The 14,524-nt window shown below is 39.1% G+C and overlaps 2 protein-coding genes across 2 annotated transcripts; one reads left to right on the top strand and one right to left on the bottom strand.

Moving 5' to 3' along the window:
• Positions 1–1,623: 1,623 nt before the first annotated feature.
• LOC127417748 (cofilin-2-like) lies at positions 1,624–7,174 on the top strand. Its single transcript, XM_051657943.1, has 4 exons — positions 1,624–1,780; positions 5,647–5,945; positions 6,050–6,126; positions 6,212–7,174. The coding sequence occupies exons 1-4, from the start codon at positions 1,778–1,780 to the stop codon at positions 6,328–6,330; spliced, it is 498 nt and encodes a 165-aa protein (XP_051513903.1). The 5' UTR covers positions 1,624–1,777; the 3' UTR covers positions 6,331–7,174.
• A 571-nt stretch (positions 7,175–7,745) lies between these two features.
• Positions 7,746–14,284, bottom strand: LOC127417747 (serine protease 23-like). The gene has a single exon (XM_051657942.1). The coding sequence runs from the start codon at positions 11,527–11,529 to the stop codon at positions 10,375–10,377; it is 1,155 nt and encodes a 384-aa protein (XP_051513902.1). The 5' UTR covers positions 11,530–14,284; the 3' UTR covers positions 7,746–10,374.
• Positions 14,285–14,524: the final 240 nt, after the last annotated feature.

Genomic DNA, 14,524 nt, shown 5'->3' with positions numbered 1-14,524 from the left:
CATTCTCTAACACTTAGAGGTTCAGCATTTTTAATACTTGTCTATCCTATTAGTAAAACTAACAAATGTTGATTTGAATTGATTTGAACTGTTTGGAGTAGTTCTGTAGTCCTCTGTTGCATCTTATTCTTATTACATTCCATTTTCATTTTTGTTAGACAACATTCCTTATATTTCATGTTTAATGTGGGGATGACAACAGTACATGTTGAGCAGCTCACAAATATCTCCAAAGATAATTTTTTTAGCACACACCCAGATTTTTAATGAAAGACCTTGACAGTGAAAATATGCATATCATGGCCCTGAGGCATACAAGTCACCTGTCTGTAATGTCTCTTTGTGACATTGTTCTTTGTTGCACTTAATGGCACCCGAGCCTCAGTTTGGGGCTTTCAGTGTCACATCACATGCTCTGCTCTCCATTATCAGTTGAGTGGACATTGCCTAAACTGACCTATTGGGGATGGTTCTGTCCCCTTTGTGTATCATTTACTGTTCTGTGAACATTCTGTATTCCTAAAATAAAGCTGTAAGCATGCAACGTACTGGTGAGTCTTGTTTTTGTCCAGGCTGCACCGAAAAGTACAATTTGTTGGACAATGCTTAAAAACACTGTCAGAACTGATATCAAATCTAAGAAGATTTCTGTGAAGACCGTTAGCCTTCATGGGCACATTTTGTGCAGTCATTCATTTATGAATATTACATAAAATCTACAAATGAATAAATAAGCAAGGAAATAGAATAGTAAATGCATATATTTGTTAGTTTCAGATTGTAAATAAATACTCTAATCAATTCCTGTCGGCCAGCAGGGCATGCTCTTCCTCCTCCGCAGTTTAATTTTTCGCTGATGCATAAAAACGCTCCCTCTAGCGCGTGCTGTGTGAATATTTCCTATAGAATTGAATGTCCTTGTTTCCTTATATGGCAATCGGAGTCGCGAACCGCCTGATGATGTGCGTGGCTTTGGCTGATGCGCGTGCACGACTGTCACCATTTGCTTCCTTATTTGGAAGAGAGTTAAGCGAACCTTAAAAAGGGGCAGAGACAAACACAGCAGCGTGCCCTGAGAACTACTAACGAATATTGCTGGGTGTGGTATGTAATTTAAGTGCAACAGCAGAATTCGCGGTATGTTTTAACAGTGCTTTCCAGCATGTGTTGTATAAAACACCACCTCTCCCCCTCCCAAAGAATTCCTATTCATTTATGAATGTGATTGGAGTATTCAGTGAAAGTGTCACTGGCACTCCTCCCTTTTTGTGTTTGAATATCTTGATGTTATTTCCTGAATAATTTTGTACTTAAATGTAACACATTTATGATCAGACTTTAAACATATATATATATATATATTTAAACTCACCAGAACATTTAATATTTATTGGTAATTGTATAACTAAACGTTCATCTCATTCCAAAATATACCCAATTTATTATTTAGATTAAACCCAAAGCTGAGTGTAAAAAATAACTACGAAATATTATAACATACGACGACAACCCTGAGTATAATTGTTCACCAATTTGTGCCAATACAACACTAAACTCATTAAATAAATTTTTATTTGCCAACACTTTATGTAGAGTCCAGAACTACAGTTCCCATAATACCTCAATAAGCACGTGACTGTGACGCTCGCTCCCACCTGCCTCACAGCCACGCGCAAAAGGGCGCGTCCGTGTGTTGTATCAAGTGTGCAAGATCGAAAGACTGCATCACAGCTCATTCAATTCCCATCCAGACGCCGACTAGCACAGAAACATAACCATGGTATGTCCACATTTAAATAATTATACAATTTACGGTTAGTTTTAACGGTGAGATTTTGGGCTTTGTGCATTTTTAAGTGAGTGAAAGATGTCTTAAATCAGTCGATTGACGCCTTCTTGCCTGTGAAGTCTCCGTCGATCAAAGTTGCGGACTACAAGTGGTATGAATTGTTATAATAAAGGCGAACTGGATTTATTTGGATCATGTACCAGAGCCATCGTTATTATTTACACGTACAATTACGCTTGAGTTTTTGACGGCTTGCGCGCGGCCTTCAGCTGTTAGGATACAATGAGAGCAAAAAAAGCAGACCCAAAAACAACTGGCGCCATTTCCCCGCTCAGTCTCCTTTATTTTCGCGAGGCCAGGCCCAGGAAAGGCCTCTCTCTCTGCTCTTCATCACACATCACCTGCAGGCCTCATCGCTCCACAAATCTATGACATCTCACGGTAAATAAGGAACGAGGTGAATTAATTCAGCACTGCTGACCGTGTGTTCAACTGCATTTTCCGCGGTCCAGGTGAAGCTCTTGCCGGACTCTGTCCTTTGTCTGAACACGGCCATCCGCTGCATCCCAAAAACACCATCGCTCGAATTTGCCGCACTAGAGAGGCTGCGGACGTGTGAAAACCATTATTCCCACTCAATGCCGTGACATCGCGGTCTTAAAAGTCCAATTGTGCGGATTTTCCGAGCACATGCACGAACACTGCATTCGTGGCCCCACCCTAATTCTTGATGCACAGATGGTCCTGGTTTATTTCCTTGACCAAAAAAGAGAGAGTTCGAGTGGAAACGTGCATTAGGTTGTATATGTCGTTTGCAACTTGATGTTAGATGAAAACGCGTGCTTTGGGTGGAAGAACGCTGGGTTTAAACCCCGTTACTTTTGCATTTGCGTAGCGTCAGGAAAGTGTGACTGTGCTTCCTGGTTAAACGTAACTTTGGCAAACCGGCGCGTGATGTGTTTTAACTGTTTTATTTTTGCTCAACGCATGTTTTTAATTAAGCAAGATTACAGTTTGTAGTTTGATTGCATTTCAGGCTTTTGCTAGCGCATGACGTTTCTCTCTTACATCATATGGCGTGAAGTACTTGAGAATTTAGAAGACCAGCTGCCTCGCGCTTTTCGTTTTGGTCGATGTGGTCACCGAATTTTATTTTATTCATTTATTTTTGGCCGAGGACAAACTGTTAGGGTACGTTGTTTGGGAATAATGGTGTTCATGGAGGCTGAAGGAGATGCCGGTTCCGGTACGAATCCTCCTAGTATTCAGTAGTCATGAGTACTCGAGTACTCGGACGTGGCAGCAATAATCGATCATGATGATAGATAGTGTTCACGCATGATGTGACTTCACTTAATTTGAAATCCAGTGACAATTACCTGACAACTAAACACACACGTGTTAAAGAGGGAGCTTATTTGTAATTTTGAGATTGATTAGGTTGTAATTTTGAGGGGTACTTTTTTTTTTTTTTTTCTCTCCAGAGACGTCTCATAGCAACCAAGCTGATACGACCTGCAATGCTATCGTTACAATCATCAAAAGAGTGTAATTAACCATGTTTTGAATACCTGTCTCGGCAAAATGTTTGCTAAACACATTTTATCATTTAATGTAAGGACTTTGACTCGTTAATGGATATTATTTAAAAGTGAATGTGTCGCTGACTGTAAACGCCCTGTGTGACGTAGCACACACCTGCGTCTAGACTAAATGAAGATTTCCGAGTTTCCAAGTTAGATATCCCCAGTTGAAAGGTGGAAATTCTGACTCTCCGAATTGAATGGAATGCTCCATGAATCACAGCAACACAATACAGAGCATCGCTGCTTTTCTCACAAGAGCAAACTTTTGGACACACACTTGCAAACAAACCAGGCACGTGTGGCAGTGTACACAAGGCGAGTGTTTCAAACAGCTAGACAGAGCGCAGCTAAATGGAACACAATGCAGCATCTTCAAAACTGAACTTCAACTTAACACGCATATTAAAACGCAGTGGTTATGGTATCTCCTGTTATTTGAAAATAGACGTTTCAGACAGTCACTAAAACTGGTGCGCACTTACTAGGATTACTCCAGTAACCTGAAGGAAGAACAGACGCGCGCTGTGCACATTCAGAGTTGGGCTGCGACTCTTCACAATGACAAAATATGATGCATTATATTTTGATTATGCAATCTTTTGTACATTTTATAACAACCTATAATAATGAATAGAGGATACACTGGAGCAAGACTCAATGCAGCAGCCATAGACGTTTGTCAGTCGTTATTATATATACAGTTATGAACATGTCATTGCCCCACGAATACTCGACAAGTACTAAGTAATTAGTACGAGTAGACAAAATGCCCATTCCTAGTATTCAGACCGAGTGAGCGATATCACAAGCGATGTCAAACTTTCTTTGTGTGAGAGGAATGTGACAAGACTGGTTTAACATTTAATTATTCTTTTTAAAAAAAAATTTAAAGTCCAATTTCTGTTATTACTATGCTTATGTCTCACATTAGGTTCCACTTTTCTTCACAGTTTACGTGAAAGATTGACTTGTAGCAATAGTGTCATTGTACCTGAACTTTGGAATTGATTTTGCCCTTTGGTACTTTATGTCGAGAAATGGCATATGAGGATGCGAATGCCTTGTTTTCTTAAAAGATGCTTGCAGAAGTGATCCAGAATTCGCAGTTACTCACAGTATTCACAGCTAAAATACAATTAAATGTTTGATTTTTATTCAGACAGCCATAAATATGAAATTTAATTGGTCTTTTAAAAATGATAAACAACTGTTTAGGAATGTCCATTATTACCTAAAGGCCTTTTCACCTACAACAACAAGCTTATGAGCCTCTGATCCACTCTTTCTTGCCATTGTGGCCGTGTTATGTAAAGAGTGTGAACGCATTCCTGTTTCCAAGGCCTATCATTCACACCTTAAGCAAACCTGTCTCCACCCTTTATACATTTCGTGGGCATAGGTCAGTGGTGCATTTTGCCCTTTTAGAACCTGGAATTATGCTAATTTGATGCTGCTCCTTGTGTCCCCCTTTTCTCATGTTTTAATATGATACTCTTGTAATTTGGTAGCAGCCTCTTGACTAATAGAGATGTTTGAAATCTCTGTTCTGGAGCTGCCTTTGTGTTTTAATGTAAATCAGAAGACCTGAGTAGGTTTATAGGGCTGGTGTGACTGGCGATTTAGATTTTCACAGAAGAATCATTGAGTCAGTAGTTGTTTGCCTCGTTTTTACATGTCTTATATGACTTGGGTATGTCATGGCAAGCTCAAGGGCTTTCTAGACAAACCTGTTTTATGTAGTAAAGCTGGCTAACAGCCCATGATTGTTGCACATTTTTGATGGTCCATGATGACTGTCAATGCAGCCTACCCTCAGTACAGGTTATTGTACTGTTCTTGATGTTGTGTGACTAGGGAAGAATGGTGCCTTGTTAACATCCAGCCCATCTTTGAAAATGTTTTGGTTTATGCTGCTAGTAATGGAACCCAATAAGTGCTCCGTTAATTTTCTCCTAAGTATTTTTTATTTTTTTCTATCAAATCCGATGTGAGTTGATTTGCTTTTCAGTCTCCTTTTAAGCCATTGCACTGCTAAACCTGCCGGCCCAGTAGTTTGAATTCAGTCAAACGAGGTCCAGAGACAAGCAGCCACTTTTGTCGAAAGAACAGTTGGTTCAAACTAGGATAGAAAAGACTGTTTGTTGCAAAATCCCATTCACTCATTCAAACTTGCACCCACACAGTAATGCATATGCGCTCACTTCCCTCTATTCAAAGGGAACTACTTGTAGGCCATGCAACCTCATCCTGTGTGTGTTTGTGTGCTCGCAGGCCTCCGGAGTTACAGTGCAAGAGGATGTGTTGACAATCTTCAATGAGATGAAGGTCCGCAAGGCTCAGGCCAACGAGGAGGAGAGGAGGAAGAGAAAGAAGGCTGTTCTCTTCTGCCTGAGCGAGGACAAGAAGCAGATCATTATGGAGGAGGGTCAGGAGATCTTGCAGGGAGATGAAGGTGATCCCTACCTTAAGTTTGTCAAGATGCTTCCTCCACATGACTGCCGCTACGCTCTCTATGATGCCACGTATGAGACTAAAGAGTCCAAGAAGGAAGACCTGGTTTTCATTTTCTGGTAAGTGTGTGATTTCATTTTCACTGGACTGGAAGAGATGTGTAGTTCATTTAGACTGATATAAAATGCTTGTTTCACACCTGAGCTACCATTGTATTGTGCAGGGCCCCAGAGACCGCTCCACTTAAAAGCAAGATGATCTATGCCAGTTCTAAGGATGCCATCAAGAAGAAGTTCACAGGTAATGCTGTCTATCAATGGTTTGATTCTTAATTTGACACCCAAAAATTATTATTTTTATTAAGTATTTTATCTTTGCTTCTCAGGTATCAAGCATGAGTGGCAAGTGAATGGTTTGGAAGATATCAAGGACCGAAAGACCCTTGCTGAAAAGCTTGGGGGATCATCAGTGATCTCTCTCGAGGGGAAGCCTCTAAACGATTGAGGCAGACACATTTCAGGGGTTAGCCGTTCATTCCAACATGGGTGGGGCAGAGGGGCCAACACGTCTGTTTGTGGGGCCACAGGGTGGGCTAATGTGGGTGGGGAGGGTTGGGTAAAAGTGACAGTTTCCAAACTCAACACATGAAGAAAGATGTAGGCTGTCATTCCAGTTCACACATACAATGAACAAGATCAAAAACATAAAAAAGAGGGAAAAAAATAATATCTTAAAAGACGAAAAAATGATGGTTGATGATTATAAAAACAAAGTAATATAACTGAAAATGTGTACGGACAGGTTTTCATTCTTTCTAGGTTCCATTCAATTGTCGAAAGAAAAGACTAAGATGGCAGTCGTTACAGTTCCACTATTGCATCCTACAGCATACTGTTCGTTCTTAAGATTTATTTTTTTTCTTTTGCTAAACTTCTAGTTAAGTTTAAGTATGTGTGTGTTGTTGAGACTAGGTGTAGTACAAAACAGTTGACTCCAAAATCAGTGTATCGGACCATTCTGGGAACACAGTTACTCCCCCCTTCCCCCCTTTGTTTTATTTTGAGCTAAAGTTTTGTTTTAATGATTCCATCTGATTTAAATATTTCCAAATGTAATTCAAAACCATGGCACTGGTGTCAAGAAATTGAACGCATTCCTTATACCTGTAAAATCTGGGACCCTGTGGGTTAGCAGCCTGTTGATGAATTGGATTGAGTGAAGGCTACAGATAAAGTTTAGATGGGAAGCAATATGTTTGGGCAGCCTGTGTACAGAGCTTTGATGGATATCGCTTAGTGGATGTTTTGTATCGTCTCCTTATCTCTAATAAAAAAAAGCACTAAACAACTCTGCTGTGTTACAACTGGTTTGTTTCTTCATGTTTGGCTGATTTATTTATTTTTTCTACCTACTTTTTGCCCCAAGGTCAATCTTATTCATGGTCTTAATATGTGATCCATATGACTTTTTTTATATTGATTTATAGAATTTTGCATAAATTTGTGTATTTTGCATTTGTTGCTGTTTTTATGTTCATTATGGTTTAGGCACTGAAATGTGATGTTTGCAAAATGTATAAAGTTTCAAATGGATCCAAACAAAGACTCTGATTGCTTTGTGATCCTCGCTTGATTTGGGTGGTTGGTTTTGGGCTACTTGTTTAAAGTAGTTATACAGTTAAACCCTTTTGAAGTAGTAGTTCACTGCTAGACTTTAAGCTATTACTAGCGTTGAAAGTACTTAAAAGGGCAATATATTTAATTTCAAATTGCACTATTTATCTGATACAAATATAATCAGGCTTTCAATTAGAGTGATGACATCAAAACTGGAGCATATAAATTTACACTAGATGCAACTAAGGAAAAAACCTCTACATGGAAAAAATGCTATAGGGACTCCTAGGAATCAGACTAGAAAGAGGCACATGCTCAGAGGTTTCAGAGCTTCACCTCAAAAGTTTTTTTATTTTTTGCAGTCTTGACAAAGAAATTAGAACCCAATGATGTTTAAACGTCTCCCCTCTGAATGCTTAAAACAACATGCAGTACATGTATAGTACCTAAATGCACAATGAAGTATGCATGACAGTATGAACTATATTCATGTACATTTGTACAGTAGTCATGTACTGTAATCTAATGAGTACTGCTAAATGGTAAGCACTGTTGAAGATTATTAATATAATAAATGATCTACTGCAGTGGTGGTGCCATGATACAATGATCATATTTAATGGTTATTCCATGGGACTGTGATTACCATGTTTACGTTTATACCAAACATTTAAGAATAATGTTGAATGGTGGTGTCCAAAACATGATTATACCATGTTAAATTTTAGTGTGAATGCAGTATGCTTATTCTAAACTTTAGCTTGCCAAACTACAAACTAGTTATAAAGTAGCCACTGTCAAGTTTCTTTTTTGACAAGGCTATACTACTAGCTACTAAGAACTAGTTGGAATTGAAGATATTTAAAAAGGGAATACTTATATTTAAAATGATTGCACTGCACACTTATATAGAATATAACAGAAATGTACATTTACACAAAGTCTCACTGACTGTAACAAACAGAACATATCAAATGCCACACAGGGACTTCAGGGAACAATTCTGAGCGATGACTCATATGAATCTGTAATTTTGCGTGTGGTGTGTGCTATATTGCTACTTGGGAATAAAAATAGCTCGTTACTGGAAAAGCTCCACTATAATGACATAAAAACGATTCAGCTCTTCATCTCAATTCTCGGCCATGTTGTGACGACACTCGATGTAGCAACTTACTATTTCCAACCAGTGGGGGGCATTAGAGATTCGTGAAAAATTACCTTCCGCTTTCCTGTGCTAAGCTACAATTGCATCTGGACCTTGGCTTGCTTGTGATGTGGTATGTCACGTATTTTATAAAGATAAGGAAATAACTTACACAAAAAGTTATGCACATGATAGGTGTTGAAAGACTGAATTCTCAAATGCTTTTTAAAATCCAAAGCAACAACAATAAGAGCTATTTTTGTTCAGAGAAAGCTTAGTTTTGTGTGTGCGTAAAAATAAATGGGCTATTTAAATAAGTTTGTAAAATGGCTTGTAACACTAACTTGATAAATGCAGTGGAGAAAGAATGTTGTTTACCCGTCTTTACAAATACACTTGAATGAAGTTCTAAGTGTAATGCACTTACCACAAGAGGGTAAAAGAACTTACAAAAATGTGACATTTCAAAATTCAGCCCCCATAATAGCCCTTTTTCACACACTGGGTTTTGAACGCAGAAGTAAACATTTGCAGGGTAAACTTCGATGGGAGTGAATGGGAGACCACAGCAAATATTATTTACACACTCATTTGCTTCAAGACCAAAAGAAAAACAAAATCCACTATTACATTTGAATGGCTTTCCCGAAGAGGAAATAAATAGAGAGGGGTGGATTAAGACACTCGGATGGGAGAAGATGCCAAATTTACTCTCACTCTCTCAGCAGCTGTAATATAAACCCCCTCGCAGCTGTGGTAATTCTTTTTTTAAAACTAATTCCACGGTAATACAACACAAAGTATAATGTTATAAATTTCAAAAAGTTTGCTAGATTTAAGCTGCTAAATAAGGCGGAAACGCATCATCAAAGTGAAAAAGGTCAATTTATAAAATTCTAAATCTTTTTTCTTCTGCAGTTGGCAATAGACCTTTTTCACAGACTGTGATGATGCGTTTCCGCCTTGTTTATCAGCATAAATCTCGCAATTTTTTTATATTATACATTTTTAAAATACTGAGTGTAAATTTATGTTGTATTACCCTGGAATTAGTTTTAAAAAACGAATTACCACAGCTGCAAGGGGGTTTTATTACAGCTGCTGAGAGAGTGACAGTAAATTTGGCATCTTCTCCCATTTTACTGTCTTAATCCACCCCTCTTTATTTTTTTCCTGTTCTGGAAAGTCATTCAAATGTAATAGTGGATTTTTTCTTTTGGTCTAGGAGCAAATGAGTAAGTGAAAATAATATTTGCTGTGATCTCCCATTCACTCCCATTCACCTCTGTCGAAGTTTACCCTGCAAACGTTTACTTCCACGTTCCAAAATCTGGAGTGTGAAAAAGGTCTATTACCGCTTTACATTCAAATGAAAAGGATAGCAAACACAACAGACATATTTAAGTTTATTCAAATAAAAGTTGTTTTTTCAACGTTTACCCCACAGCCATTATCTAAGCCTTTATATTCATCGAAATGAAAATGGATAGCCTAATTTGTATAAGATAAATCTAGCGTGTTGTTGGCCCGGAGTCTATAGCTCTGTGTTGTATTGCGCCAAGCAAACTAGAGTAAAGATAATGGTTGAATAAAGTTCCATCTCTGAGTCCTAACCCAAGTGAAATAAAGAGTGATCAAAGCCTGTGGGTAATGATCTACCTACAATCGTCTCAAATTCAGGACTGACTGTAAAGTGCAGGTTCCAGTTCAGGCATGTCATATTTTGTCCATTGATTTACCGTTCTTGCATTCTACTGCATCTTCTCCCTCTTCATCTTCATGTATTCAGTCTTGACTGCAGTCTACCTTATTTCCATGAACCCAGTAACAGATCTGAGCAAACTTTAGTGGAGTAAATCGAACCGCCACATTGTAGTCCCGATTCTCACCATTGATTTCAAGCCACTGGTGTCCAGAGAAGATGCCAATGACCTTACGCTCCCAGCGCTCTAAAGTATTGTCCCACACACGTCCATAAACCCCAGAGCCACTCGCCCCCGGGCGGGCGTCACAATGCTGGTAGATCAGATCGTTGGACTCATCCTCCACTGGACAGAAGCGGTACACCAATTCCCCAGGCCGGTCACTGTCAAATCCAGAGAAGTGGATGCGTTTACCAGACAAATGATCTGAGGTGGGTGCCACAGCCAGTCGCATGAAAGGGCGCCTGTGTGGCCAGCGCAACTCTAGAAGTGCATAGTCAAAATCCATGCTGACCTCTTGGGGACCTTGGATCCAACCTTTAGGTACCCGGGTCCGTTTCACTCTCACCCAGCGCACCAATGGTTTCTTTACAGGAGCCTGGCCAGGCTTTGTGTTGTTAACAGAAGGAAGGAGTAGAAAGCCTACCCTGAGTTTCCTTGCTCCTTTGACATAGTCTTTCCCATCATGTACACAGTGCGCTGCAGTCAGAACATGTTGCTGAGACACCAGAACTCCAGTGCAACCAGTGGAAATACGAACAGCTGTTGAGAATGGGTAGTCCAGCAAGAACTGGTCACCACGAATATTAAAGCGGCCATCGGTACCATAAATCTGCCGTTTGAGACGCTTATGTCTGGAAGGTGCTACTTTGGGCCACCTGAAATGAGGTTCAGCATCAACAGCATTGTAATTTTCATCCAAATCAACAGTGGTTAAAGTACGGTAGCCATCTGCATAAAGAGTTTCAAAAGCTAGCTGTTCAGTTAAGTGTAATTTATCTGTGTCTTCTCCTTTGTGGTAGCAGCTTTCATTGCAATGAGTGGTGAGGTCCAGCTGAGCTTTGGCGCTAAAGCGGGAACGGGACAGTGGAAGAGTGGCATGAGGTATCAGTGAGGGGAGGTGGGCATGGGGCTGGTGGCGAGGTTCTCTCACTGAAACCGAGCTGGGCAGGAGTAGTAAGAAAAGCAGGCTAATACAGCAAGGATGGGCCAGAACCAATCTCCAGTTAGGCACCATGGCTGAGATGTATGCAACCTATAAGCAACAAACATATGCATGAAATAAAACTGGGTAGCATAGTGTGCCAATGTGTCCTCCAATTTGTAGATATAGCTTAGGTTATAGTAGTTAATGTTGGATTTAACCCACATTAGGTCCATCTACAAAGGCTTAAAGGAATGTTCCAGGTTCAGTTCAAGTTTTAAGCTCAATTGACGTCATTTGTAGTGTGATGTTGATTTCCACAGAAAATAATTTCAACTCATCCCTCATTTATAAAAAAAAAATAAAAAAAGCAAAAATCACGGTTACAGTAAAGCAATTACAATGGAAGTGCACACTTAAAAGTATTTTCAAAAGTAGTAAAACATTAAGGCGTAAACATTATACTAATGGTACACTCAGTATTTTTTGTATTTTTATTTTTTTTGGCAATATAAAAGTTTTACTACTAAAGAAATAAAGAGTATTTTTGAACCATATGTATAAAATCATGAGCACACATGAGATGAGGACTCCAGTCAAATCAGTTACCTTATAAAAGCTGTTTTATTCTACATGGAGAGGGTCCTCTCATGGGGGCTGCCATGTTAAGATCACATGACCAGTCAAATACTACTCACTTAATCTCAGTAACCAGCCTGACACTTTCACTTAAATTAATGTGAATTAAATTATTCTTGGCTGACTGTGAATATTGAAGTTCTACAGTGGCATCACTGAAAACTATTGCGTTTAAAAAAATGCTTCAACCACACCTGTAAGCGTCAGTGTAAGTCCAAGACGACATAAACAAACAACAAAAACAAACAAACAAAACAATTACTGAGTACACCTTTAGCATGATTTTAGTGCAATGACATCTCAGTTCTATATGGTTTTAGTGTGATCAAATAGGGTTTACTGGAAGTTGTAATTGGCTAAAACCTTACATAGATTAGGTTCGTAAGAGACTCTATCACACTAAATCATGTAAAATGCCAAAGTCAAACACGTATAATGCTTAAATCTTGTGGTTATACTTTGGAAACTGTAGTTGAACATTTATGGACTGGCCCCATTCACTTCTATCTTAAGTACCTTACTTGAACCGCACACTTATTGTATTTTTTTTAATAAATGAGGGATGAGTCGAAATTAAAGTTTGCAGTAATCAACAATCAACAAAATGCCACAAATGCTGTCAATTGAGCTTAGCTAACTTGTATTGAAACAAGAACGTTCCTTTAATATAGACCTTGTTCAGAGCGCCATTTTTTTATTTTTTTGTTTTTTGGCGGGATTTTTTGCCTACTGAAAAATGTATATAAAGGTTTTTTTCAATGCTTCGTGTGCCGAACATTCAACATCAATGTAAACTACAGTACAACCCACTGAAATGACGGTAACTCACTTCTACCCCTCACAGTCACAGCCTCGCTTTCATTACCGTCAAAAATGTAATATGGCGCTACTCTGAATAAGGTAGCCTACATGAGGCGAGTTCCACACATGAAAGATTAAAGCGTAGCTAATCATTATGGTTATATTGTTTTTGTTTGGTATTGTAAACACCACAAACTACTTGTACGTGAGTTACAACTGTGTGATAACCGAGGCGATTTTATCTTAGTGGCAGTTATTCATGTACGTGCAGTGCGTGTAGGTCAGGATGGTCATTTAGAAAGATGGGGTTCAGAGGAACAGACCCTTCATTAAAGAGAGCACGGCTTTGAAAATGCATTAAAACTGCTATATTTATTGAGCAGTCCATTTTTAATTTTCTATAAGTTTTATATAACTAAGAATTTTGTTGTGTAAAATATTTTTATGTAAAAAAAAATAAATAAAAAATACGTGACACCTATTCATATTTGAATGATATACTGTAGCTCATCCGTAAGAGGCTATATAGATATTATTATAAGGCAAATTACTTGAGCAGTGTTCTACAAGAACCTTATCATCTGCGCATTTCGTGGACTCCCCTGTGTGACACCTGAGGAATTCCCTAACCTGTTTCTAAGAACATCCCTTTGTCCTGAAAACCTCCAACCTCGTCTTTCTGTGTCTCTCACATCATGAATAAATGTCCAACCAACCCTGCCCACGCCTTGCGTTGTTGTTAAAGTCAAGGAAAACAAAGTGTTTACCGACCCTCGCTTTCCCATTGCGTCGATACAAACCAATTGGCCTGTGCACTTGCGCAAATGGCAACTGGGGGATAGAGTTTCATAAAGAAGAATGTTTTCGCATTTTTGTGCATTTACATAACAAAAAGTACCTCTATTCCAAATTGGGGTTTTTGTAACTTGTAATGTTTGGAAACATCCTCATAAAACCGATTTTATATATTATAAGCATACATGAGCACCACTGTTTGACCCATGCGCCACAGCTTTTACGCACACATCTCTGTGGGAAAAAAAATGTCTGCAAAACTGTTTCAGAGTTAATACGTCTGAGGAGTATACTTAACTTCAAGCTGTGTTAATAATGAAGGTTTGTTTAAATCCAAATCAGAGTTTCCTCTCCTCGAAGTTCACCGGGTATCCTTGTCTCCAGGTTTACTCCCATCTCTTCTAGGTCGCCTGTGCTTAGCAGTGCGTGACAGGTCGACGAAATAACCTATACAGACCCTTTACACGCTTGCCCTTTTAAAGAGTCCTTATTTCAATAAATGATACTGCATCCTTGTCGTCCGCTGAATTGCCAGAGTACAAAACTGAGGTCGCTTAAGCTCAATAACCGAGGCGAAATGTTGCTCCTCCCCGCCTGGTCCTAGTGCCGCTGTGACGATGTCTAAAGCCAACATCTCTGTATGAACGGTCTTATGCGTCAGTAATACTAAATCTAAAGACAAAATTATTTTACCAACAGAGCATGTACTCTGGGCATGTCTTGGCACACATTTTATGAGCTGAATTCATTCGTGCATGTGTTATTATGCCGTCTGTCAAAAAGAGGTAGGAGTCAAGGCAAGCATGTCTTGAGGATATGAATTCCTTTAAAATGCTGTTATATTGCACTAGAT

The sequence above is a fragment of the Myxocyprinus asiaticus genome, chromosome 27 (genome assembly GCF_019703515.2).
Source record: "Myxocyprinus asiaticus isolate MX2 ecotype Aquarium Trade chromosome 27, UBuf_Myxa_2, whole genome shotgun sequence".
Lineage (NCBI taxonomy): Eukaryota > Metazoa > Chordata > Actinopteri > Cypriniformes > Catostomidae > Myxocyprinus > Myxocyprinus asiaticus.
Note: the sequence above shows the minus strand (reverse complement) of the source record. Positions and strands in the feature narration are given on the sequence as shown.

Coding starts and splice junctions, on each gene's coding strand:
- LOC127417748 (XM_051657943.1), top strand. Junction 5,946..6,049: donor GACCTGGTTTTCATTTTCTG/GTAAGTGTGTGA, acceptor TGTATTGTGCAG/GGCCCCAGAGACCGCTCCAC. Junction 6,127..6,211: donor CATCAAGAAGAAGTTCACAG/GTAATGCTGTCT, acceptor TTTGCTTCTCAG/GTATCAAGCATGAGTGGCAA.
- LOC127417747 (XM_051657942.1), bottom strand. CDS start 11,529: ATGGTGCCTAACTGGAGATTGGTTCTGGCCCATCCTTGCTGTATTAGC.